This window comes from Biomphalaria glabrata, chromosome 6 (assembly GCF_947242115.1).
Source record: "Biomphalaria glabrata chromosome 6, xgBioGlab47.1, whole genome shotgun sequence".
NCBI lineage: Eukaryota > Metazoa > Mollusca > Gastropoda > Planorbidae > Biomphalaria > Biomphalaria glabrata.
The window spans coordinates 46,086,033-46,113,337 of NC_074716.1; the positions used below are offsets into that span (position 1 = coordinate 46,086,033).

At 37.1% G+C, this 27,305-nt stretch overlaps 1 protein-coding gene across 6 annotated transcripts in view; it reads right to left on the reverse strand.

Moving 5' to 3' along the window:
* The window catches only part of LOC106078264 (synaptotagmin-7-like), a 465,097-nt gene that overhangs the window by 178,843 nt on the left and 258,949 nt on the right, over window positions 1-27,305 (reverse strand). For 3 of the 6 annotated variants that reach the window (XM_056033680.1, XM_056033679.1, XM_013239120.2), the window contains one exon: window positions 2,095-2,130. The exons of the other annotated variants lie outside the window; for them this stretch is intronic. In XM_056033680.1, the coding sequence (XP_055889655.1) occupies window positions 2,095-2,130 (36 nt within the window). The remainder of the gene's footprint in view (window positions 1-2,094; window positions 2,131-27,305) is intronic. 6 annotated transcript variants of the gene reach the window in all.

The following is a 27,305-nucleotide window of genomic DNA, read 5'->3' on the forward strand; positions in this document are numbered from 1 at the left end:
TGGTCTAAAAGTTTATCAACAAGACAACCAAGTCACAAGACAAGTTTTGTTTTTTTTTCATTAATCTTGAACTTTCCACCTACTATTTATGTAGATTCACTATTTTAATTACTAATTAAGTATGGATTAATCATATTTCAAAGTTTGAGTTTAATTTTAATTCTTTATAATTCAATATTTGTGAAATGTGAGAGGGCTCAAAAAAGGAGGCATAGAAAGCCCAAAGAAGAGGCAAAGAAAAGAGACCTTAGGCCCAAGGATTCCTATGATGACAAAGCTAAAATTGAATAGCGCAAGTGCTGAGGTTTCCTTTAAAAAAAAAAGTACCTAATAGTCATAGTACCTGAAAAAAAATAGTCATATTATGGCCAGTATTCTCAATGTAGCAATTATTGAGTTTTTCCCCACTCAGAATCAAATAACATCCATATTAACACATATATTATTATTGCTTACGATTTCTATTGGACATCTTGACATAACGAAAAAGTCATCATTGGTAATAATAATAATAGTGTTTGTTACTTTAGCGTTGGTCTCCCGTTCTGTTTGCTACATTATAAAAGTGAATGCTGCCCTATTTATATAGTCAACATACAGAGTGGAATATTGTTTTGCTAATCAACTCGCTAATGCTTTGCTAATTAACTAGCTGCAATTAAAACTAAACATAAAACTTTTTTGATTGCACTCTGGCCTACACATGATATGCTGATGTTAAAAGTTACTGACAATATTAAAAGATTACAATGTCCACTGTGGGCCATTGATTTTCTTTCGCTGAAACTATATTTGCCCTGACACTATTTCAATACATAGAAATTATTTCACGAAGTTATTAAAAGCGAGAATAGTCAATTATATTGAAGTACGCTCCATACAATGTATATAAAGGGCGTTGTGAACAAATACTCACACACACATACGCACACACACACACACTGCTTTTTATTTTAAAACATTGCGAGTGAGTCAAAGCATTGTTCTCGTGAATTAATATTTCATATTATTGATTATCAGTGAACACTTCTAAGAAAGTTTCTAACAAAAAACGATACACATTGATATAAGGATAAAGGATAATAAGCAATAACTGAGTCACATCTATTGCTTTATTGTTGATCTATTGACATTATTTTAGTGCATACAGCATACGTACGATGACGTCAGTCTATGAGGGTGTCAGAAAAAATGGGGATCGATAATCCGCCACGTGTCAATATGTCAGAAGGGGGTCAATATGTCTAAAAGGATCATGGTGTCGGCAGTGGGGGTCAAGAGGGCACTGTCTCTTCAGCCTAGCACGCGTAAATGCCCGTGTTACTGTATCGATCTGTCAGTGGATGTGCTGTGACCTATCTGACATGAAAATACGAGGGGGGGGGGGTGCGCGTTGGGCGCTTCAGTGTCATCTTGTTAGCATCTACCTGTCAGGGAAGGGAAAGGGGGGGGGGCGTCTCTTGCATGTAAATGTCTGCTAATCAGCTTTAAAAGGGTTATGGTAGTGTATGTATGTATCAGCGCTCGTGATCCAATGTGTCTCTTTCTCTGTCTTTTCTTAAATGAGAATCTTTCGGCGTACACACCAGACGCGTCTCCAGTGGACATAAAGATAATCCGTAACAGGCATCAATAAGCAATATAACAGTAAACAATCAACACTAACACACACAGGAGTATCCAACATGGACGAAATTGTTTATTACAATCAAGTCTACTCAAGGCACTGAATATCATCTTTTATTCTGTCTTAAATAAAACATTAGCCACATACTGAAAATAAAACTTTTTTTTCTTCTTAACAAAACATTAAAAATAATTTTAAATGCTAATTCATATCAATAATTTACAATGCTAATTTGTTCAATGATACTTTTGTCTTTTATTTTTCTCATATTATTTGTCATTTCTTCCACATTAGATACGCCCCTGCTATGCCAATACACCGCGCCACAGATAAAAAAAAAATTCGTCACAACTACAGCTAACAATTCCTAGACATGAAATAATAATATTGATAATAATAACAGAAATATTGAACATCGACACCAACACACATTGCACACACACACACACTTTAATATAGTGTTATACCTTTTCCATAAACCATTTAAAAAGCCAGACTTCTCTCTGAATAGGAGGAAGAGGGAAGTAGGGGAAAATAAAAAAAAAGGAACTTATTAATAAATAATGAATAAGAAAGAAAAAACGAAACAAAATATGAAAAGAAATAAAAATAAAGATTAAATTCAAAAAGGGGATCGAACTCTAGAATACTGAGAGCTAAACAGGAAGTAATTACTAGAACAGAAACGTGATTTCTAGTGGTAAGAGTTCTCTAGAATTTGAATAGGCCGTTCTCTTCTCTAGTGCTGTCATTAATACTGTAGAAGTAATCAAAAAGGTCAAACAGAAAGTGAGGTAGTTATGGAATATTTTAAAAATATCTTTTTTTTTCGAGTTCTGTTGAGAGTCTTTTATAACAGAGTATTGATAGTAAATATATAGAATTTAAATAAAAAAGATTCTCAGCGAAAAAAAAAAGATATAGATAGATAGATCATATAGATAGGTAGATAGGTAGATAGATAGATCATAGATAGGTAGATAGATAGATAGATAAATAGATAGACAGATAGATAAATAAATAGATAGATAGATAGATAGATAGATAGAAAGATAGAAAGATAAATAGAAAGATAGAAAGATAGATATATAGATAGATAAGATAGATAGATAGATAGATAGATAGATAGATAGATAGATAGATAGATAGATAGATAGATAGATAGATAGACAAAGAATCCAGAGGTTCAAAATCCCATTCGTCACCAGGATTCAAACTCGAAAACCTTCAGTACGGAAGCCTAGCACTTTACCATTTAACCACACCCACTAAAAAATGAACGAGAAAAACTAAAGAGAGAAAAGAGAAGAGGTCAAGCAAACAAGCAAAATGAAACAAAAATCCTTTCTTAAAAACACAAAGCTTACCTAAAGGGAAAGAACTCCACCCTTAAAACTATATATATCGATAATGCACAAGTTATTTCCCTTATTTATTATTGGTAATTAACTCTTTTGTTTGATATAGACAATCAAAATAATGAATTACCATTTAATTCATTGCCTAATTGAGTATTTTCGTTTATGGATTCATATTTTGTTCGGTACTATATATAATTGTTTTAAATATTAACTTGATCGGAAAATGCGTGAGGGACAAATAGTGACAATAATAATTTAAGGGGACTAAACACAACAAATTTAGTGAAGTATTCGTTTGCCTTGTGGCTATCAAACAAAATAATTAATTTCCAGTAATTAGATGGACCTGTGGAGAAAATGGAGGGGGGGGGGGGGAGGAAGAAAGAAGGGGTTTTCTGGGTTAATTTTACAGTAATAACATTTTAAAAGCATTTATGAAAAATAAAATGCTGTGTGGGTGACATTGTTCCGACTATAGCTAATACCCTGTCTTTAATCTCGTTCTAAGATTGATGAATTAGAGACAGGGTTATTGCAGCCATTGGAACCAATGATGGCCTGCTAACTATTGTAAAATAACGCAAGCTAAAAACCTATGGCCATATGACCAAGTCTTCGGTGCTCGCAAAGACTTTCCTTCAAGGAACAATACGATGAAAAAGAAGAGGAGGCAGACAGAGAAAGCGATGGGAGGACAACATAAAAGAATGGACGGGCCTACCATTGAAAGAGGTTCTAAACAAGGCAAAAGACAGAGAGGAATGGAGAAAGTCACTCTACAAATTTTGCTTGGTGCCCCAACTATCCAACAGACTATGGGATAGGTAAATGTAAAAAGATTGATGAAGGCCAATGAACTTACATATCAACCAACGGCTCTTAAGAGTTACATCTAAAATACATTCGACTTTACAATATGAAGTACGTGTATAAAAAAGCAGACAGGATGTTAAGATTATTTTCTTTAGGTTCAATTTGCAACTGTTTCACACTCGCTGTAGCTGAGAGCTATCCTTCAAGATACAGTGCACCAATACTCAAGGGAAGCTTGATGTTCTAAATTTCTGTGTCTTCAAATTCTTTGATACAGAACAGCAAAAGTGGAAAGGAAATACCCAAGTGGAACAGAAATGGAAGTTAAAGCAAAACGGAAACGCTTTCTCTCTGAAATATCGGCAAAGAAAATATTGTTTGGTAGGAAGCAGGTACAATAATGGAGTGCCCGTCTCTCGGTCAGAAAGCCATTATAGATTTAATGTCTTGGAGACTACCGAGAGCGAGAGAGAGAGTGCATTTGTGGGACCGGGAAGGAGATAAGGAGGGGGGGGGGGGGAAGTGATATGGAAGAGCAAGGGCTATTAACTAGGACAGCAGTTGCGCTTGCGGCAAAAGCAGATGTCTCTCCCCTTGCTTCTGAAAACGAGGCTGACGGCAGACGACGGATGTGACCTTTCTGTAAGAGAAAATTGATTTGATTTTGCCGCGAGGGTTTTTAAAAAGTGCGTGTGTGTGTGTGTGTGTGTGAGTGTGTGTGTGAGTGTGTGTGTGTGGTGGTGGTGGTGGGGAGGGGGGGGTTTGGGGAGGGAAAATAAAAAGGAAAGTGAAAGAGGCTCGGGACTACATCATGAGATTATGTTTGTCTGATGTAAGTTCTGTCTGTCACGTTAGGTTTGTCTGACATTGATCTGGCATTCATTCAGAACTGTTAACTTTCGACCTCCTTTGTTGGGTCTGCACAGTAAAAGAGTCAAGACATTAGATCATTTGCTAGTTCTAGTTGACATCAGTGCATAGTCATTTATTTGTTAACTCCTAATGGACACGTGACTGACATTTTCACCTAGTCTGGCATTCGTTACATATATGTCAAGCATTGCTATCTATATGTCATGGTATGGGCGTGTGTTTGGTAAATAAAGTTTTTATAAGGGTTGACAGCATGAGCGATATCTATTAATGGGAGAAAGTTTATATATTCTTAAATAAAGAACGGAAACATGTATGAATGGTAAGAATATTAGATTTGAAATGGGTTGTGAACTATTTGGTTATTTCTTTAATATTTCGTGATTGCATTTATATTTGTGTTTTTCTATTTCTTAACATATTTCTGGGGCAAATTATGGTGGAAACTCTAGAACGAATTATTCCTAGCTTGAAAGTCAACGGGCGACCTATTTCCAATATCAGGTTTGTAAATGATATAGACCTCATTGGAGAAAATGCAGACTAGGTGCCACACTATTCCTCAAAATTGGACATTGCAGGTAGAGCAGTTTGCATGGTAATCATTGCTGAAAATACGCGAACTAGTTGTTTGCGATGGAGATAGTACGATACGTTGCTTACAGTTGAATGACCAAACATTATAAGCATTCTCATTGAAATACCTAGGCTCAAACGCAGTACGAGATGGGGGAACAATAAAAGATATAAAAACTATTTTAGGTTAGCCGCCGCTGTCATGAGTAAACTGTGGAAAATGTGGAAGAGCGACAACAGATTCCAAATAAAACTAAAACTATTACTGAACACTCCAATAACAGCGAGTTGCCGGACATAAACATGTAAACTATAAATTCAAAACTAAGATCCTGCAACAAATAAATACAAAGCTTTTATTCTGGAACTAGAAATCACTTTAATAATATTCACAATGTACAATACAATTTAATTCAACACATTTACTGTTGTCGTTGAAGCTGCTAAACTATTTTTTCATCCCATTCAAATACTTTTTACCCTCTCCGTCTTCCCGCCTTTTCGGTCGCGTGGAATTTCTCAATCGCTCCTTATATGGTCTAGAATTAACATGCAGCCATGACCTAGTAATGCATATATTCAACCAATGAAATAATTAATAATTTGTTATTCAAAAAGGCCTCGCACGCTTTCGTTCTGTGACAGTAACTCTAGAATTAGAATTCAAGTCTTTGAAAGAAAATGCTACAGAAAAATGATGGGTATCAGATACCAGGAAAAGAAATCATTTGAGTTCGTACTTTTACAAGTCAACACTCTGGCTAGCAAAAAAGGAGAAACTTGATAATACTGCGAAAAGACGAAAGCTGAGCTTGTTCGGTCGTATTGTTAGACATGACTTATTGTCAAAAGTCATCCTTCAAGATACAATGGAGGGAGCAACAGGCTGGACGACGAAAGTCACGCGACAGATGAGGACGAGATGACAGTGGGATTAAAAAGCTTGTAAAATATTTGCGAATAAAAAAAGAGTTTATTCTATAAAGAAAAAGAGAATTTCGAACTTCAAAAAAAAAAAAGTAGTAAGCCTACACGTTACATCCGAGCAGCACTCTCTCTGTAGGGAGCCACATTTCGACACAGTCCTACTAAACCCTAGTCTAATTAATCATTCGTTTTATCCAACTTAACATTTCTTTGACATCTGAAAAATTACAAATCTCTTTAAATCAGTAATAAATTCCATCGTATTAACAAGCAACTTCCATTTCATCAAAACAGCTCAGGTAAAAATCAGCTTCCATTTAACCGCCCCCAAAATCAGCCAAGCTTAAAACCAACTTTTATTTCACTGCCTCAAAAAGGCCAGCCATAATACCAACTTCTACTTAATCCCTAGATAAAACAACCAAGCTTAATACCGAATTCCATCAATGAAACCAGACAATTAACCAACATCCTATTTTTTTATTTTGCTTACGTAAGCTGCTCTTCAATCGATGGTTTTTGCATCTCACACAAAAGCAGTGCTTCTCAACTAGGAGTTCAGTGGGCCCGCCAGATTGTACTTACAGAGATACGTTGTGGAAGTAGTCTTCAAAAACTGTGGTAATGGTTCCCAATGGCTGTAAGCCTTTGGGCAATATAATTTTCCCACACATTTGTTACGGACCGCATTACAATTAAAAAAAATGAATGGTGGAGAACAATGGAATAAAGCGGCTTCATTAAGCTATGTGGGGCATGATAGCAGTACATTATTGGCTGGATATGGTCCGCGGACCCTAGTTAGGACATTAGTGATCTAAATATAAGAATAGGGTGAAATGGACTTGCGCAGATCTTCCAGGGGCTGATCTACTTCTAAAAGTAAATCTCCTTTTTCAGACTATAGGGAAGATGATGTGAAAATCCTCTGTTTCTGTGACAACGTTTAACGAAGGTATCCAGTAGCTAGCACAATGACCAACATCCCACACTAATGTCAGATACTGATTAGAGCTAAAGGTAAACTAAAAAAGCGTTCTAAAGATTTCGAAATTAAAAATCCCAGTCTTCACCAGAATTCGAATCCGGGACCCTCCGGTTCGGAAGCCGAGGAATCCGGAAATTCAAAATCCCAGTCTTCACATGGATTCGAACCCAGGACTTCAGGTTTGGAAGCCAAACGCTTAACCACTCAGCCATCATGCTCCCAACCATCTGGATGGCAGTGTAAAATCCCTTATCAAACAGAGTTAAAAATAAACCAAGATCTTTTCAGTGGAGGATTTTTTATTCTTTCATGTCTATTGGAAAAAGTTAATCCTAATAAATACAAAGGAAGACAAAAAGCGCGCTGGGGGGGGGGGGGGGGAGTTCATTCAGTAAACTGCAAGCTTCATGTCAAGTCCACGTTTGTGAATCTATCATTCAAATTAAATTATACTGTTTGTGTGCTCCATTTTTTCTTTTTATCATTTCTACTTGGAGGATTAAAATGTGCTTTTTCTCCATCTAAATAAAAATCTCCGGCATACTCCAATGATGGCGTTGGCGCCAGACACCCAACCTTGTCATAGATTTCTTTGTTACCCCCAACAAATCCCACGCAACTATTAGAAGCTTGTTGTTTGCTGATGAGGGCCTCGTGGCCCAAACGTTGCATGATTTTACATGGTATAGCAGGGTTTCCTATAGGTAAGTCTATTGTATTGCCTATTGGAAGTGTATCGACTAGTACAGTTCCTAAAAAGAAAAGCCTAGTTTTAAACCACAAAATACAGGTGGCAAATTTCTCGATGTCGCGGTTGGACATTTATTAAAACGAACGTGCATTTCCCAAATAGAAAAAAAAATCTCCATTATTTTTTTCACTTCACATAATTTCAAACTATTTTATTTGGCATTAGATTATCTAACTTAACTATCTCTTAACATTCCATTCTCTGTCTTTTATCTGTGTCAACTTGAGAGAAGTTCAAGGACTTTAGAAAAAAACTCGCGCTGACGTCACTTGTCAAACGTCTTGGCGCGAGCGAAAAAAGGAGGGTGTGGGGTGGGGGGACTTTTTTGTTTAATGTCAACTATTTTTTAATCACGATGGCCAAGTACTGGTAACAGGAATTCTAGGAAAAATTGGAATATTCTAGCTATTAATTTCTTTTTTTTTTTCTGTCATTGACCGCAGACATTTACGATAGTGCTTGTCAGACATGATGTCATTTGAAAAAGAAAACTAAAAGAATCGTGACAAATTGGATGCCTGGAGATACAGGCTGTAATGAGGAATTGTTTTTTTGGGGTCCGAAGATTAACGTTTTACGTGAACGAGAAGACCCGGTTAAACATGCTGTAGTCAAGTGTATTGGGAGAGAGAGAGAGAGAGAGAGATTGAGAGCGAGACAGAGAGAGAGAGAGAGAGAGAGAATCGGAATAAACATTGAACTAACAGACTCTTTTTGATAGCTGTAATTGCATGTCAGTTGACATGCTGTAGTCAGGTGTATGAGGAACAATTAACAACAATGATTGAAAGAGAGAGAGAGAGAGAGAGAGAGAGAGAAGAAACTTAAATAATTGGAAGAAACATTTCACTTCTAGTTTCTATTTGAAGACTATTTTTGTATGAAGAGGATTAATATAAATGATAAAGAGAGAGAGAGAGAGAGAGAGAGGGAGAGAGGGAGAGAGAGAGAGAGAGAAGAGAAGAGAGAGAGAGTGGGAGAAAAACTTTGATAATTTGAAGAAACATTGCTCTTTGAATGTTTACAAATTATTGAGAAAAAGAGACAGAGAGAGAGACAGAGGGATAAACTTCAATAATTGATAATTGATATTTTTCAAGTCTTATGAAATACTGTTATTGCTGTTAAATTGAGGATTACAATAACTGAGAAAGAGATATAGACAGACATACAAAGAGACAGAGGAAAGAGAGAGAGACGCCATTACAATAATACAATTTTTTGTATGCAGAAATAGTTTTACCGCATCTAAAACAAATAAATAATAGTCTAAAAAATATCTCTCTTCATTCTTTCATTCCAGAGAATTGTAAAATACATTCCTTAAATAAAAGGAGACATTTCTTCGGTACCTTATCATTCAGTACATTGGTACTACTCTTTAACAGAAACTGAAAAGCTGCAAATCAATTTGGATACAAGGTCTTAACACGGCTCCCGTTCAGTTTGTGGCAATCGTAAGCATACTTTCTCCTAGCGACTTATCGTCGTATGTTTTTTTAATCATTTAACGATAGTGACAGACAGCCAGCTCAATGTCTTTGACAAATATATTTATTCTCTTATAGTCATGTTGGATGGCCAGCGCGGCAAAAAGAAGTACTACTGAAGAGAGGAAGAAAGATTAGGGGACGTTCACATTTAACTGTCAAGGTCAAATTGCCCTAAAGCGCTTTCGAAACAAGCGCATCTTGCCACTGAACTCGACGGTTGCTCTTCTGGCACCTTGGATTAAATGTACACGTGACCAAGTACAAGCTAAATTTTGTTTTTAGTCGTACGACTAGGAGAAATGAGCTAGTCAGTGATTTAAAATGAAATACATAAAAACATACGGCGAAATCACGTTTATGTAAAAGCTACAAGCTAACAGAAAGTCAATCAAACAACTTTTTTTCAATAACAGAAACATAATAACCCGATTTAAAACTAAGACAAAAGCGTTAATTCTCAATGACTGCCTCACCAAAGTACACATACAGCAATCATTAAAGCTTTAGGCAACGATATACCCGATATTAAATGTAAACAAAATAATGTCGGAGGTAGGTGTCTACCTAAACCGATATGACGCCGGTATAACCAAAACGAGGCATGAAGCATCAAAACAAAAAAGAAGCACAGGCCCATAAAAGAGGCATTAGCCTTTTTTTTTTAAATAGGCAATTTTCATGAATTTTCATGAATGGTATGTGTAACCCGCCCCCCCCCCCCCCCAACTATTTTCGATGCGTGTCAGTGTGAGTGATTTGCACGATAACTTTTAAACACAGTCTGGTCGTGTGGTACACAATCTAGTCGTGTGGTAAACAGTCTGGTCGTGTGGTAAACAGTCTGGTCGATTAGGAAGCACTCTTGACTGACCCCTTGGTTTCAAAACCCTCTCGCCTCCGTTCCCCACGGCCAGCCTCTGTTTTCCCCACGGCCAGCCTCTGTTTTCCCCACGGCCAGCCTCTGTTTTCCCCACGGCCAGCCTCTGTTTTCCCCACGGCCAGCCTCTATTCCCCACGGCCAGCCTCTGTTTTCCCCACGGCCAGCCTCTATTCCCCACGGCCAGCCTCTATTCCCCACGGCCAGCCTCTGTTTTCCCCACGGCCAGCCTCTATTCCCCACGGCCAGCCTCTATTCCCCACGGCCAGCCTCTATTCCCCATTCCCTGCAAGAGTTTCTGGGCTAGTGTTAAATGATCTTTAATTATCAAAGAACATCTAAAACAAACCAGCAAAGAGTCGTCTCTAAGAGCCAAAATTGAGATTAAAAAAAACTCAAATGAAAGCTACTCCGCGATGTGTTCAGTGCATTCAATCCAAATGAAACAAAAACCTAAAACTAAAACGCTTTTAAACCTTGGTTAGGCCAATTTAGAATATAGAATATGCGTCCTCTGTTTGGAACTCAACTCAAGAAAACAGATGCAAAATAGAGCAATGAGATTTATACAGTGGCGTAGACAGGGTATGTTATGTTCAGAGATGTTCAGTGCGACAGTTTCTCGGAAATTCCTATAAATAAAACATACTTTTTAAAAATAATATGTATTCATAATTAAAGTATGGCTATTTTGCACACAAAATAAAATTAAAATTAAAAAATACAATCAAAAAAAATACTACAGTGATTCCTACGTGTTTTCTTGCTGAAAAAATAATCAATATTTTGTTTCATTTCTTTTTTTTAGTTGGCAGCAGTGAAGTTTAATTTAGCGTCCTTGAAAGTGTTAGTTTAGCGTAAAAATCTCCAATTACAACAAAATTTTCGAGAAACTACGCCATCCAGACTTTCCGGTTTTGGGCAGTGCAAATAATATTGCTTACATTACAGTAGTACAAAATACTAATTGGTAATTAAAAAGAAAACACGCTGAAAATAAAGTTCATCTGTATGCAAAAATTTTGGTATTACAATTTTACAAGAAGCATTGAATTCTTTCAAAAAAGGCTTATGCTAAAATGAATAATGAAATAAAAACAAATAATCTATAGTTTTTATTGAAAAGCTCAGAGAAATAGGAACTTAGTAGCCAAAATACAGGGGCACAGTTTGATGCCCCTCACCTCTTGATGCTCCGGTCCACACCACCCTTACGTTGCTAGTTACGCCTCTACATTTATAGTAACATCATTATTAAAAATAGAGACACTATAGGACAGAAAACTAGAAAGTTAAGAAGAAATGATACATAAAACACTTCGACACAATTTACAATTATAAAAAATTAATAAATTACTCAAAAGGATTCTATGATAAATGCACATTTCTTCTTCCATATGCTAGGACTGTTGTGGCTCTTCCGCCGTTTTAATATACAAACAATGAAATTAACAGGAGGTAACCTTCAAACACCGGCGAAATGCCAAAACAATCAAGACAGGTAGTCGACACTAGTGTTAAAATAGGAAATACTTTAAATCCTCAAGAAGGGATCCGTCTAATGTCCTCGGTTACTAGCCATCTGGATATAACTTCTTATTTTCACTGCTCTAATGAAAAGCGTCTTGTTGATAGTGTCGTTCTTACTTTTTAACAAACTTTACGTCATCGTCGCTAAGTAAAATTTTCTCCCTATTCCCGAAACAAATAATTAAATCCTAATCACGCCATAACAGACAATATCTTACAAGTGCACTTTCTTTCCTAGTGCCATTAGGGTATAGAATGGGTTGCCTAAACCAACCAGGAAAACCAACGACTTAGCAGAGTTGAAATTTCTGTTCAACATGCATGACTACATTGGAACAAAGATACGTTTAAAGTAATGATAAGAAAAAAAATGATAGTCTAAAACTATCAATGCGTCTTCTATGGTAATATTGGTAAGCAATTGACGGTATGTCCAAATTTGTTATATACAATGTTGTTTGCTTAATCTAAAAGGTAAACAGGCAAATGCGTGTTCTTCAAATCGCCGTAAGCCTTTTAGAAACACAACAACTTGAATGTTATTATAACAATGAATCCGATCGTAAAAGTCATTTTCTGTCCAAGTTTAAAATTAGATCATTTATATTTGTTGATGGTAATGGCTGCCACTGGGACGCGTTGCTATGGTGACAAGAGAAAACACTCGCCATTTCTTTTTATTATGCTTTTTTTTTTGTAATGTTAAGAAAAAATGTAGGTCAGTAAGAATGGAAGTAACATTTTTTATGCAGCGTCATGTCAGAAGTAAATATTTCTATGAGATGGATGAAGTGTGTGTGTGTGTCAAAGAGAGGGAGAGAGAGAGATAGATAGATAGAGAGTGAGTATGAGAGAGAGAGAAAGAGATAGATAGAGAGTGAGTATGAGAGAGAGAGAAAGAGATAGATAGCGAGTGAGTATGAGAGAGAGAGAAAGAGATAGATAGAGAGTGAGTATGAGAGAGAGAAAGAGATAGATAGAGAGTGAGTATGAGAGAGAGAGAGAAAGAGATAGATAGCGAGTGAGTATGAGAGAAAGAGAATGAGATAGATAGAGAGTGAGTATGAGAGAGAAAGAGATATATAGAGAGTGAGTATGAGAGAGAGAGAAAGAGATAGATAGAGAGTGAGTATGAGAGAGAAAGAGATATATAGAGAGTGAGTATGAGAGAGAGAGAAAGAAATAGATAGAGAGTGAGTATGAGAGAGAGAGAATGAGATAGATAGAGAGTGAGTATGAGAGAGAAAGAGATATATAGAGAGTGAGTATGAGAGAGAGAAAGAGATAGATAGAGAGTGAGTATGAGAGAGAGAAAGAGATAGAGAGTGAATATGAGAGAGAGAGAAAGAGATAGATAGAGAGTGAGTATGAGAGAGAGAGAAAGAGATAGAGAGTGAGTATGAGAGAGAGAGAAAGAGATAGATAGCGAGTGAGTATGAGAGAGAGAGAAAGAGATAGATAGAGAGTGAGTATGAGAGAGAGAGAAAGAGATAGAGAGTGAGTATGAGAGAGAGAGAAAGAGATAGATAGCGAGTGAGTATGAGAGAGAGAAAGAGATAGATAGTGATTATGAGAGAGAGAAAGAGATAGATAGAGAGTGAGTATGAGAGAGAGAAAGAGATAAAGAGTGAATATGAGAGAGAAAGATATATAGAGAGAGTGAGTATGAGAGAGAGAGAATGAGATAGATAGAGAGTATGAGAGAGAGAGAAAGGGATAGATAGAGAGTGAGTATGAGAGAGAGAGAGAAAGAGATGGATAGAGAGTGAGTATGAGAGAGAGAGAAAGAGATAGATAGAGAGTGAGTATGAGAGAGAGAAAGAGATAGATAGAGAGTGAGTATGAGAGAGAGAAAGAGATAGATAGAGAGTGATTATGAGAGAGAGAGATAAAAAAAAGACTAAAGATAAAGTAAGAAAGAAAAAAAAAGAAAAAATATAAAGAAAGAGACCAAGAGACATAGAGAGAGAGAGAGAGATAGATAGATAGAGAGAGAGAGAGAGAGAGAGAGAGAGGAGAGTGAAGATAAAAAAAAAGATTCAAGAGACACAGAGAGTAATGAAAAGAGATAGTATGACAAAAGAAAAGAAAAACAGGAAATTAAAAAGAGTTACATATAGAGAGAGAGACAAAGTGGGAGACAAAGAGAGTGAGATAACAAAAGAGATATATGGTTACAAAGACATAGAATCACATGGGAATAGAGAGACAGAGACAGAAAAAAAACTATTATTCAAATCTGCAGAGAAACGGAGCTATGTAATAAATTCATAACCGAAGCACGCACGAAAACTGAACAAGAAAATGAACTTCCGGGTTGCAATATTTTTTTGTTAACAAATTCAAAACGAGGTGACGGGTTGTTATGACCTCTGCTCATCTTAATAGCTTGTGTTTCGAGGGTGCAAAACTGTATGAAAATATGTTCCTTCCCCCCCCCCCCTAATTTTGTCAAAGCAAAAAAAAAACAACTTATCATGGGTTTTTAAGGGTAACTTTCTTTAGAACAAACTTAAAACTTAGTCTGTACTTAGTATCAAGTATACTTTCTGTTCAATCCGTTATGTACAACTATGAAATAAGACTTTTTAAAAGTGAATTGGTTCATGATGTTTATGGAAAGCGAGACTCTTAATTTTAAAAGGCACTGTGCGTTCTAGCCTAAACTGTAAGTAGAACGGCAAAGAATGGTGATGGGGAGGGTTCGAACCTGGAACCACCGTGGCGACACTCCGCTGCACATACCTCATGACTGGGTACCCATTCGCATCCATGAATAATAATATTTTCAATATTAATTTGACTCTGATTGACGAAACGTCATTAATAGTGAGATACGAACTTACTATTAACATAATCAATGTTAACACAACAAAAATTGACACAGATCTAAAGAACATATTGAAAACCAAAATACACTTCTGAAAAGCCCAAGAAAATGTATTTTTTTTTTAAACCCGTTTTTTTTTTTATTTTAGCATGTAAAAAAATATTTAAAAAAAAAACATCAATTTGTTTTCGCATTTTATGTGCTTCATTTATTATTTAAAAAAGAGAAGATAATTGGCTTCAAGTTATGGATGGCCTTTTTTTTTCCCCCATTTCTACGCACTTTGCCAATCACGCACACAAGTCAGGCAATCGAGAGAAGAGCCCGAAGCTTGAAGGAAATGGGGTCGGTCAAGGATGACCTCTAAACCATTATGCACTTTGTCAGGAAGTGTGTCGTGTCAGAAGTAATAAGGACGACGTCGTTAAGGTGCTTCTGGTAAACGCTTTCGTTTGGGCATGTGCACTGGAATATGGGTCGAGATTACTTCCCCTGTCATATGCTCCAAAAAAAAAGTGCTAAGTACACTGCTGCATGAAAGTATGCTTCGAAAAAAACAACAAAAAAACTGTGCTGAATTACTTCCTCTTGTAAATTGTCACTAAAGATGTGCTGAGATTGATTCATCTTGTCATATGCTCAGAAAAAGGCGTGACGTAAAGAAAAAAATAAGATAAAGATAAAAAAACAAGATTAGAAAGAGAGTTTGTGGGTCATCTGTTTGGTAAGCTATGCAGGTAAAAGGCAGAGTTGAACATTTTTGGCATGAATATCAGAAAAATAGGAAGAAGAATAAAACGGTAAAAACCCCCAATATTATATCAGTATCTTCCTAATAACAGAACACAACTTCACGTATCCCTGTGTTAGACCGTTGAGGCACGACTCAAAATCTGTTGACTGTCTTTCTCCATTCTTTTGCCATAGAATTTCTACCAATGAAAGGCCTGTCCATTCTTTTGCCATAGAATTTCTACCAATGAAAGGCCTGTCCATTCTTTTGCCATATAATTTTACCAATGAAAGGCCTGTCCATTCTTTTATGTAATATTCCGTTTTCTCAGTCTGCTTCTTCTTTTTCCTGTTACTGTTCCCTGAAAAAAGGTATTTGCGAGCCTTGAGGGCCATGTGATGTGGCCAAAGAGCTTAAGTTTGCGTTTTTTGACAGTGGTTGGCTGGTCATCGTGGGGGTCCAGTTACTGTAAAAATCTTTTTTTCTAATTTCTTCACCTACTTGTGGTGAAAATGCATTGGTTGCAGTGGCCTAAAACCGGCCATGGCCGAGGGACGGTATCGTTAGGCTGTCTGACGTTGTACAATGATGTAGATCTATATTGCCTTTGTGTTTATGTATTAAAGTTTCCTTATTTATGATAAGATTCAAGTTTGTGAAATCAAACTATTCAATTATTCTCAAACGGATTTCCGTTGATTGTATGACATTTCACGAATGCAAGGAAAAAAGCTTGCATTTGAAGTCTTATATATTTACATCTAGAATTGTAATAGTGTTATAACCAAACAATACCACAGTCATAGAGCCGTAGTCACAAAAGGATATATATATATATTAGGAGTGCACCGGATATATATATATATATATATATTATATATATATAGAGATAGATAGATAGATAGATAGATAGATAGATAGATAGATAGATAGATAGATAGAGAGAGAGAGACGTAGAGTACAACAGTAAGACCGAGGAAGTCAGGCCACACGTAGATTGTTATCTAGAGAGGATTTTTTATTTATCCCTATAGATCTATCTCCTGCCAACTGGTGATCATTCCAGCCAGTGCTCCGTGAGATGTTTCATTAACTTGTGTACTAAGTTTGTTTATTTAGCTCGTCTTCCATTGCTAAATATATAAAAAAAAACACAATGGTAGAAAATATTTAATGACTTTTTTTTCATTTCCCCTTTCATAGGATCAAGCATCGACTTAAACAACTTTCAGCGCCAGAAGTGCCAGAAGAATGATTGAGCAGCCAACTTAACGCATCCATCCGTCTCACGCACAGACCAGGCTTCTAGTTCCGTTGACCGGCCTCGTAGCTTCGTGTGAGAATTGTGGCTTTCTCTTAATCCTATTCAATGTCCCTCTTGGGGATATTGGCTAGAATATAGAGTGTGAACAAGATATTATTCCCATGAAACTCATTGCATGGTTATTATTGAGTTTCACATTATCTTAATGCACGTGAATCCTAAAGATTTTGTTTTTAAAAAAAATTAGTCTTATTTTTACAAAGCTTATATCAACTTACTTTGTCTGTCTGTCTGTCTGTCTGTCTGGTAAAAAGTGTGTATAAATTATTTCTCCCATATCCCCTTCTCGGATCAAGTTGAAACTTCGCATAATTATTCATTGTCGTCATCATCAACATCATGCAAGTGAGTGAGTGATTGAGGTTCAAATCCTCTCTTGCCAAAGCCCTGAACCGAAATCCTGCTGTTTTGCGTAGTGCATACATGTCACCGTACAGGTCGAGAATTCTTTGATTTCCCAGATCTGTCGAGACGGAGATCAGCTTGAAATTTCACAAAATTATATCATTGTCATAGACAGGATATGAATCGATAAAACAATTAAACAAATTAGACAATTAATTACTGGTAATTAATTATTTTGCTTGATACCAACTCTGGAAACTAATATTTCATTGTTCGCAGATATGGCTAAATTTGTTGGGTTTAGATCCCTTAAATAAATTATAACGCTATTTCTCCATTACATATTCTCGGATCAAGTTGATACTTAAACCAATTATTAATTGTACCTACAAAACACGAATCAATAAATAAAAATACTCAATTAGTCAATTAATTATTGGTTATTAATTATTTTGTTTGATATTGAATAAGGGAAATAACTTGTACATTATCGGGCGCCTCTGACATTAGTTGGGTAAAAATAAAGGCGGTTGGTCGTTGTGCTGGCCACATGACATCCTCGTTAACCGTAGGCCAAAGAAACAGATGACCTTAACATCATCTGCCCTGTAGACCACAAGGTCTGAAATGGGAACTTTACTTTACTATACTGAGCTGTATATTTCATAGGTCAGGACTTTCCTACCTATTCGTCTGTACTAGTTTTATATGTTTCGGGCATTTCTTCAGATTTGAAGATAATTACATTCTAGCCCAGGGGTTCTCAACCTCTGGGTCGCGACCCCTTTGGGGGTCGATTGACGATTTGCCAGGGGTCGTCTAAGACCATCGAAAATATGGATTGTTATTGTCTATTTTTCTATTGCTGTATGTGTGTGAGGGGAGGGGGTCGCGGCAGAGTGGGGGATTGTAAAAAGGGGTCGCCGAGAGTAAAAGGTTGAGAACCGCTGTTCTAGCCCAAATCTCCGACAGGACAATAGGGAATTCCAGAGCGCAAACAGCTCGACCACACAGTCCAGATAGCTTTTTTTAATTTCAAACCCTTTTCACTAGGACCCGATCCCCAGATCCTCGGATCTTCAGCGTCGAGTTTAACCACTCAACCACTCCGTTTCTAGTCAAGAATATGGTTAAGAGAACACATTGAACAAAATCCCAATTAAAATTTATTCTAAAATGACACTGGACACTTGACACTGACAACCGATGTATATAAAAAAAATCCCTTTTAATTGCCAGACAGACATTTACATAACTTGTTTAGCTCCCATCTGTCACTGGTGTGTCACGGTGACACCTTGCTTCCACACTCGTGTGTATGCACAAACACGCAGCTCACACCAGACGCGAGTACAAAGTCCCTGAAAGTGAAAAGGGAAGAGGGGAGGGGGGGACAGGACATAACAACTCCCAGTGGTCTGTCTTTATCTGATGCCATTCCCTTTGGCTTGTAGCGTCTCAATACGACTAGTTATGTCTACAGATATGGTTTGATTTTCAGGTTCGAATCTTGAAAAGGAATTGAGAAAAATTAGTTACAGAAATTAAGAGTTACCGTAGCACCCAGTGAGGGGTTCATTTGCGCTCGGGGTCGTAAACAAAATCCGGCTTCAGTTTTAGTAAACAATTTTCATATCCACCAATAAAGTATAAATACCACATAGACTGATCACAAATTTGATGGGACCGAACTATATGTAAGAGTTACCTTTCTTCATGTAGCTCTTAGTCTGTTGATGCCTTCAACCATAGACAGTACTACTGGTTGGCTTCATTCTTTTAGAGTATACATAATTAGCGATTAAAAAGCAACATAAGGCCTATATTTCTTAGAAGAACTAGAGTTCACTGTATTCATTCATATCGATACATTATCAAACTTAATCAGAATGATTTTGAGGACAGGTAGACCTAGAAATGGATGCCCATCATATGATGTAGAATTTGTGGGCCGGATTGTATAGAAATGCTTGGGACGATTTTGACACCCAGTTGACTCCTGCCTGTAAGTAGCCGTAACTTAATTTAATGCAATGACTCTGTTACTTTTATTTATTGATAGTGTTACATGCTATTAAGTCCTTTTTGTAAAAGTGCATACAGGACAACTCTACCTTGTTTTTGCTACACTCAAGATTCGAATTTATAATGCATGTGGGTAGGGCCTGAGAGAGAGAGCTAACCACAGGGCCGTACTTAGGCCACTGCAACCTATGCGATCGCAGTGGGCCCCGCACTTTCATGGACCCCGCGCTAATTCTAGATGTAAATTATTATATTAAACCATTTTAACTTATATATAATAACAGGGTTTCTGCGGCCTCCTGATTTTCCAGGGCCTCTTGGAAATCTCCTGTAATTGCAAAATATAACCAATAAGTAAAGGAAATCTCCTGAAATTATTAACATCTCCTGAAAAATAACAAAATTTTTCCTTTTAGGATGCCAATCCTATGCGCGATAAAAAAAAAACCGTCATTGTCAGCTTTCATTTAATAAAAATATATTGCAAAGACGAATGTATTTTCTTATACAAAATCTTAATTTTGACGTTCTGCTTATCCCTACCCAGAATGGGCCCCGCGCAAACTGTTTCGCATAGGGCCCCGCAATTGTTAGGACCGGCCCCAGCTAACCAACCATCGTGATCTTAGCCCCAGGCCCGGGTACCTTGTTACGCCTTTGGTGGAATCTAGACTTGTCCTCTCTAATTTTTTTTCATCGGCCCTTGTTACTGTAACCAGTTTATGAATATATATCAAGATGCATACTTTGGTTATAAATATTTAATTATTCCTCTTCTGATCTGTGTTATGTCCAGCTTAGAGGCAATAACAGCTTGGTTGCTAATCACTGTGAATAATAATCATAATACTACCACTGCTAAAAATAATGAGTGCAAATGATATGACTACACATTCAAAAAAGAATTGTCATTCCGATTACTCCTTCAAGAGAATTCCTGAAAATCATGTCTTGAAAACTACGGGCAATGAGAGAAATGATATTCAATCGGAGTTTTCTCTCTAAGATCTCCATGTACCAACTGTACCATGTTTTGAGAATTAGGCGAATAGAGAGATTCAATATAACTATACATTCAATAAGAACTTTCTTTCCATATCTTCAATGAACTGTACCCCAGAAAGCCATGTTTTGAAAATTAAAGGAAATGAGAGATATAATATGACTACATATAAAGTAAAGTAAAGTTCCCCTTTCAGACCTTGTGGTCTATAGGGCAGATGATGTAAAGGTCATCTGTTTCTGTGGCCTACGGGTGTCATGTGGCCAGCACAACCGCCTTTACTTTTCACCAACTTATGTCAGGTATCCATTAGAGCTGGGTGGGCTCAGAAGCGCTCAAAGTTCCCGAAAGATCCAGGATTTGAACCCGGTACCTCCGGTTCAGAAGCCAAGCACTTTACCGCTCAGCCACCGCTCCTCCATGACTACATTAAGAGCTTTCTTTTTCATATCCCTATGAAGTGTATCCCAGAAGACCCTGTTTTAATAACTACGTGCAATGGGAGAAATTATGTGATTTTACATACAAGCTTTCTTTATCATTTGACCATGGGAGTTGTACCCCACATTTTGAGAACTACGGCCAATGTGAGCCTGACATAAATCAGGTTACTTTCTCATTGTTTTTGTTTTCACAGCGTCATAGCCTGGGTCAGAGTATCGGGGAGTACAAATAATGAGGTCACTAAAGCATTACAGCCACGTCCAGGGTATTACGTGGCGACGATTTAGATGGCGGCTAGTTACGGGGAGGGGCGGCGACATTGATTACCAGATAAACAACCCTCAGATCTCCGGAACTATTTGAAACCGAGGTATCGACTATAGTCTCAGGCGATACTTGTCTTGACGAGACCCTCGTTGAAATGAGCGAAATGGCAGTGGAGAAGGAAGAAAGCTTTGTTCTGGATATGTCCTTTGTGAGATTTATGACCAGGACATTTTCACCTAGCACTGGTGCAGCTATGATAAGGAACTACTTCTTGACACCATTTGATATAAACAATGACACAGGCAGTTTGATGTAATCTGCCAAAATGATCAATACACATTTTAATTTTGCAACAAAATTGCTTTAATGGTAGCGTTTTGAGGATAGCTATTGTTATAAAAACATTTTCTCAATAGAAGTCTGATCCTGAAGTTGTGATCCATTCTACAGTTTTGTTGGCTTGAAGGACAGCTTAGAATGCATACAGCGTGTTCGACAACACATTTAGAAGTGTTTCATCTGCAAGGCGACAGAGAGTCCAAGAGAGAGAGAGAGAGCGAGAGAGAGAGAAAGAGAGAGAAAGAGAGATGATGTAAGAATAAAATGTGTGAGAGAGAAATGTATCTTTCCTAAGATGGGAATCGTGAAAGCAAGAAAGAAAGTCTAAAGAGAGAGAGTGAGAGAAAATGCCCAAAAAGAGAAAAAAAAGATACCAAAGAGATAGAAAGAGTTTGAAGAGAGAAAAAGAGTGCAAAGAGAGATAAAGAGTGCCAAGAGATAGAAAGAGACCAAGTTGATGAAAGCAGAAAACAAACTGCGGAGAGAGAGAGAGAAAGAGAGACAAAAGAATGAGTCATGTTGTCACAATGAAAAAGACATAATATATTTTCTCAAAATGCTATGCGCGGTATAAATATTTGTCCCTTCCTTATTTCTGATACGCCACTGTTCCTATCATCACTTCTACTTTCTTGTACTCCGCTCCTGCTGTATGTAGATATATATAGATATATATTAAAAAAAAAACATGTTTTATGGCGACAATTTCGTCTGGTCTGATATCGACTCATCTCGCGTTCAGGCCATTTCTATGTCGTCGTGTTTGGGTCTCGACGCGTTGACCTGTAGCCTGGCAGAGCGCTGCTTGCAGTAGCTGGATGGCAATAGCAGTAGCTGGAGGGCTATAGCAGTAGCTGGAGGGCTATAGCAGTAGCTGGAGGGCTATAGCAGTAGCTGGGGAACACTGGGAGAGGGGAAGGAGCTGCGGTTTCCTCAATCCTATTGCTATTATTTCTTCCTAGCAGTGTAACTGAAAAGGATATTTATGACCTCTCACTCCTTCTCTTTCTATCATATTTTTCAAATATACATGATTGGAGTTGTGTCCCTTCTGCTCTTAGATTCTCCAGTGGATAGATGGCGCAATAACAGAAACACGAAACGCTTTAGCTCTACACACTCTGAGGGTCTATAAGCATGGAGAACAAATATCATTAATAGCACCTGGTTCATCAAAAGCATTTAGAACACTAAAAGCACCTGGTTCATTATAGCACCATCAAAACTAATAGCACCTGGTTCATGAATAGCACCTAGAAAACTACTGGCACATGGTCATCAATAACTCATACCAAACTAATAGCACATGGTTCATCGGTAACACATGGCAAACTAATAGCACATGGTTCATGAACAGCACCTAGAAAACTAATAGCACATGGTTCATGAATAGCACCTAGAAAACTAATAGCACCTGGTTCATGAATAGCACATAGAAAACTACTAGCACATGGTCATCAATAACTCATACCAAACTAATAGCACATGGTTCATTGGTAACACATGGCAAACTAATAGCACCTGGTTCATGAACAGCACCTAGAAAACTAATAGCACATGGTTCATTATAGCACCTAGAAAACTAATAGCACCAAGCGCATCAACAGCACCTCAAGCATCGATTTAGAAAAAAAAAAAAAACAATTCGCCTTTTGAAGTATGACAGAAGATCAATGTGACCTAATTAAATGACCATGCAAACAAGACATGGAAATAGACGTTTGGCGTGTTTAAGGTCAGTTCTCTAGCTCTGTCTACTAGACCTATATGTTGTCAGGTCCTAATGATTATAAGCGACAGCGGCCGCTTTTCAGACAAACTGGGTTAAATAACACTAGATCTAGATTTTTTAAAACAAGAATTTGTTTTCTGTTCCCAGCACAAAAATAATTGCTCCCATAGAAACATAACCTCTCAGCGTTCGATTCCCCGCAGGGATTCATTTCTGGAGGGATCGTCGAGGGCAAAAGGAAACAAGTATCGACTCGAGTGAGACAGTGATAGGAATGTATTTCTTATACTATAGTTGCTTATATAAAACTGAGAAGATACTGATAGCACAGATCAGGGCCGGCCCAACAGATTGCGGGGCCCTATGCGAAACGGATTGCGCGGGGCCTAGTCTAGGTAATAAGTGAAAATTCAGATTTTTTGATAGAAAATAAATACATTTTATTCATACTTTACAAAGTACAAAATCGCGGTCAAATTAACTTTACTATCTACAATAGAAGGTCGTTTTCCAACAAAAAGCCGATAAATATTCAGATCTGCCTTTTCGATTTACTATCGACTACAAAAATATCGCTTTTGATTTTTTTTTCTAAGAGATCGAGATGGATTTAGATCTATATTTAAATGCCAAAAACTATTACAGAAAAGAAAGTATTGGAACTTCCTGTTTTGGTTCAAATTCGCCCTATTTTTGTTTTATTAAATGAAAGCTGACAATGCCGTTGTTTTTTTTTTTTTTAAGGATTTGCGGTTTTCATATTGAATGACACCCCAAAATGACCATTTTTTCTTTTTTTTTTTAGGTCATTTTTATGAGTTTTCATGATATTTTAATAATTTCAGGATATTTTCATGACTTTTTTTTTCGTAGCCTATACTTTGAAATTTCATGAGATTTCCAGGAGCTCCTGAAAAATCAGGAGGCCGCGGAAACCCTGTTAAGTTAAATTTAATAATTTACAACTAGAGTTGGCGCGGGGCCTATGAAAGTGCGGGGCCCACTGCGGCCGCATAGGTTGCAGTGCCCTAAGGCCGGCCCTGGGACATATAATGACAATAACTAGAGGTTACCAAATCTAATACGCTAAATGAGGCTAAAGGTAAAGCTGTGTACGAGTATACCCATAGGTCAATAGTTTCGGTTCTACGGTTAAGTCTAAAGAATGTTAATGGATGTAGATCTTGATCTATGTTTTTTTTAAGAGATGGTGAAATAATTTGCGACTTAATAAAAAAAAAAGGGGGGGGGTGGACAAGAACTTGAGGACGCAAGAAAAGATGTCAGTATTGTGACTCTTTCACAATGAGATATGTCTCCGTGGGATCTGACGTCTCAAGAGACAATCTTAGCCCCTAGCAACACTGACATCGATAGCCTTATACATCAGCAGAAGAGGAAGAATATAAGAGTTTGTCAGGTGCAAGTCCAGACGTTGGTGGAGGAATCATTAGCGCGCCTCATTGCTGTAAAGCAAAGGACTCTGGGAGGGTTCGGACACTCATTTAGACACGCTTCTTCTGCTGCCATAATTGTCTTTATGGTGATGATGAAGAAACATGCAGGCAGTTACAAATGTGATTAGACAATGGGAAACTCTGGAAGAGAGTGCTTGATAATGAAATAATGGGGACTGCTCACGAACATGTTAGTGGAGAGCGTGGATTGCACTCACAGTCATGGAACTCATATGACGCATGTGAAGAGTTAAATGTAAATAGTTTAATATCTCAGTTGTACTGTACGTATCCTGAACAAGACCTACTTAATTACATGGGATAATTTTTGTCTCTGGATTAGACCATTTTCTATTGAACGACATTGTATTGTCCATGGAGATGGCCTATTTGAATTACAGGACAATATGTCTTCAGATAAGATCTATTTGAATTACAGGACCTTATGTCTCTGAAGAAGACATTATTTGAATTACAGGACAATATGTCTTCAGATAAGATCTATTTGAATTACAGGACCTTATGTCTCTGAAGAAGACATTATTTGAAATACAAGGCATAACTTCTTGTCTCTGGAGAAGACATTATTTGAATTACAGGACATTACGTCTCTGGAGAAGACATTTGAATTACAGGACGTTACGTCTCTGAAGAAGACATTATTTGAATTACAGGACATTACGTCTCTGAAGAAGACATTATTTGAATTAAAGGACATTACGTCTCTGGAGAAGACATTATTTGAATTACAGGACATGACGTCTCTGAAGAAGACATTTGAATTACAGGACTTAACGTCTCTGGAGAAGATATTATTTGAATTACAGGACATTACGTCTCTGAAGAAGACATTATTTGAATTACAGGACATTACGTCTCTGAAGAAGACATTTGAATTACAGGACATTATGTCTCTGAAGAAGACATTATTTGAATTACAGGACATTACGTCTCTGAAGAAGACATTATTTGAATTAAAGGACATTACGTCTCTGGAGAAGACATTATTTGAATTAAAGGACATGACGTCTCTAAAGAAGACATTTGAATTACAGGACGTTACGTCTCTGGAGAAGATATTATTTGAATCACAGGACATTACGTCTCTGAAGAAGACATTTGAATTACAGGACGTTACGTCTGTGGAGAAGATATTATTTGAATTACAGGACATTACGTCTCTGGAGAAGACATTATTTGAATTACAGGACATTACGTCTCTGAAGAAGACATTTGAATTACAGGACGTTACGTCTGTGGAGAAGATATTATTTGAATTACAGGACATTACGTCTCTGGAGAAGACATTATTTGAATTACAGGACATTATGTCTCTGAAGAAGACATTATTTGAACTACAGGACATTACGTCTTTAAAGAAGACATTATTTGAAATACAGGACATTACGTCTCTGGAGAAGACATTATTTGAAATACAGGACATTACGTCTCTTTAGAAGACATTATCTGAAATACAGGACATTACGTCTCTGGAGAAGACATTATCTGAAATACAGGACATTACGTCTCTGGAGAAGACATTATTTGAAATACCAGGCATAACTTCTTGTCTCTGAAGACATTATTTGAAATACCAGGCATAACTTCTTGTCTCTGAAGACATTATTTGAAATACAGGGCATAACTTCTTGTCTCTGAAGACATTATTTGAAATACAGGGCATAACTTCTTGTCTCTGAAGACATTATTTGAAATACAGGGCATAACTTCTTGTCTCTAGAGACATTATTTGAAATACCAGGCATAACTTCTTGTCTCTGAAGACATTATTTGAAATACAGGGCATAACTTCTTGTCTCTGAAGACATTATTTGAAATACCAGGCATAACTTCTTGTCTCTAGAGACATTATTTGAAATACCAGGCATAACTTCTTGTCTCTGAAGACATTATTTGAAATACAGGGCATAACTTCTTGTCTCTAGAGACATTATTTGAAATACAAGGCATAACTTCTTGTCTCTGAAGACATTATTTGAAATACAGGGCATAACTTCTTGTCTCTGGAGACATTACTTGAAATACAAGGCATAACTTCTTGTCTCTGAAGACACTATTTGAAATACAAGGCATAACTTCTTGTCTCTGGAGAAAACATTATTTGAAATACAAGGCATAACTTCTGGTCTCTGAAGACAATCTTTTTCAATTGAAAGGTAACATACAATACAGAATACATTGCATCTTATGCTGTATTTTAATTTTATAGCTGATTTGAACATTCCCTTACATATCCTGTCTGTTGTCAGTCCCAGCCTGGATCATCAAATGTCTGCTAAAGAAAAAGACTCATGCACTTATAATGACACTTTACAAAATTCCGGCCCTGGTGCGATCCCATTCATAAACAATCGATGGCTAAGACCGGAAAAGTTTAATTCTCCACACAATTTTCTTTTTATCAGCGTATTTTGTTTTTGGTTTCTCAAGCCTCCCCTCTCATAGATGGACGATATTGAATTTTGTTTTATCTCTCGCCGTCTCCTGACATGCATGGAGATTAGGTTTTTAAAAAAAAATGCAGTTAAAATCAGGCGTCTAAGTTTTTCTTTTCTCCCTTCTGTCAACATAAATAAAAGGCTTGAAATGAAAAAAAAAAACGTTTAGAAAATATTTTTGTTTTTGTTTTCGGTTGAACTTCTAGATGTCTAGGTGCGTGGTGCCCGAACAAGAAACAAGTTTCAACGATACAATGGAAAGAAACAAGATATTCAAGTTCGTTCGTATGAACTACTTCTCGGCCCTAGTGGGTCAGTTGTGTGCACAATTTTCGCTGCACAGGGAGAATTTGCAATCTATATATATATATAATTCTCTTCATGGTTCAACCATTTATGACACCAAACCAAGAAGTCATGGAAAGATCACTCTTTCATTTCTGCAAGTCGGACTAGAGTTACCCCACGTAACTTTAGCGGCGAAATAAAAATAGGTGAGGGAAAACATGTAGTATACACCCATCACTAAAT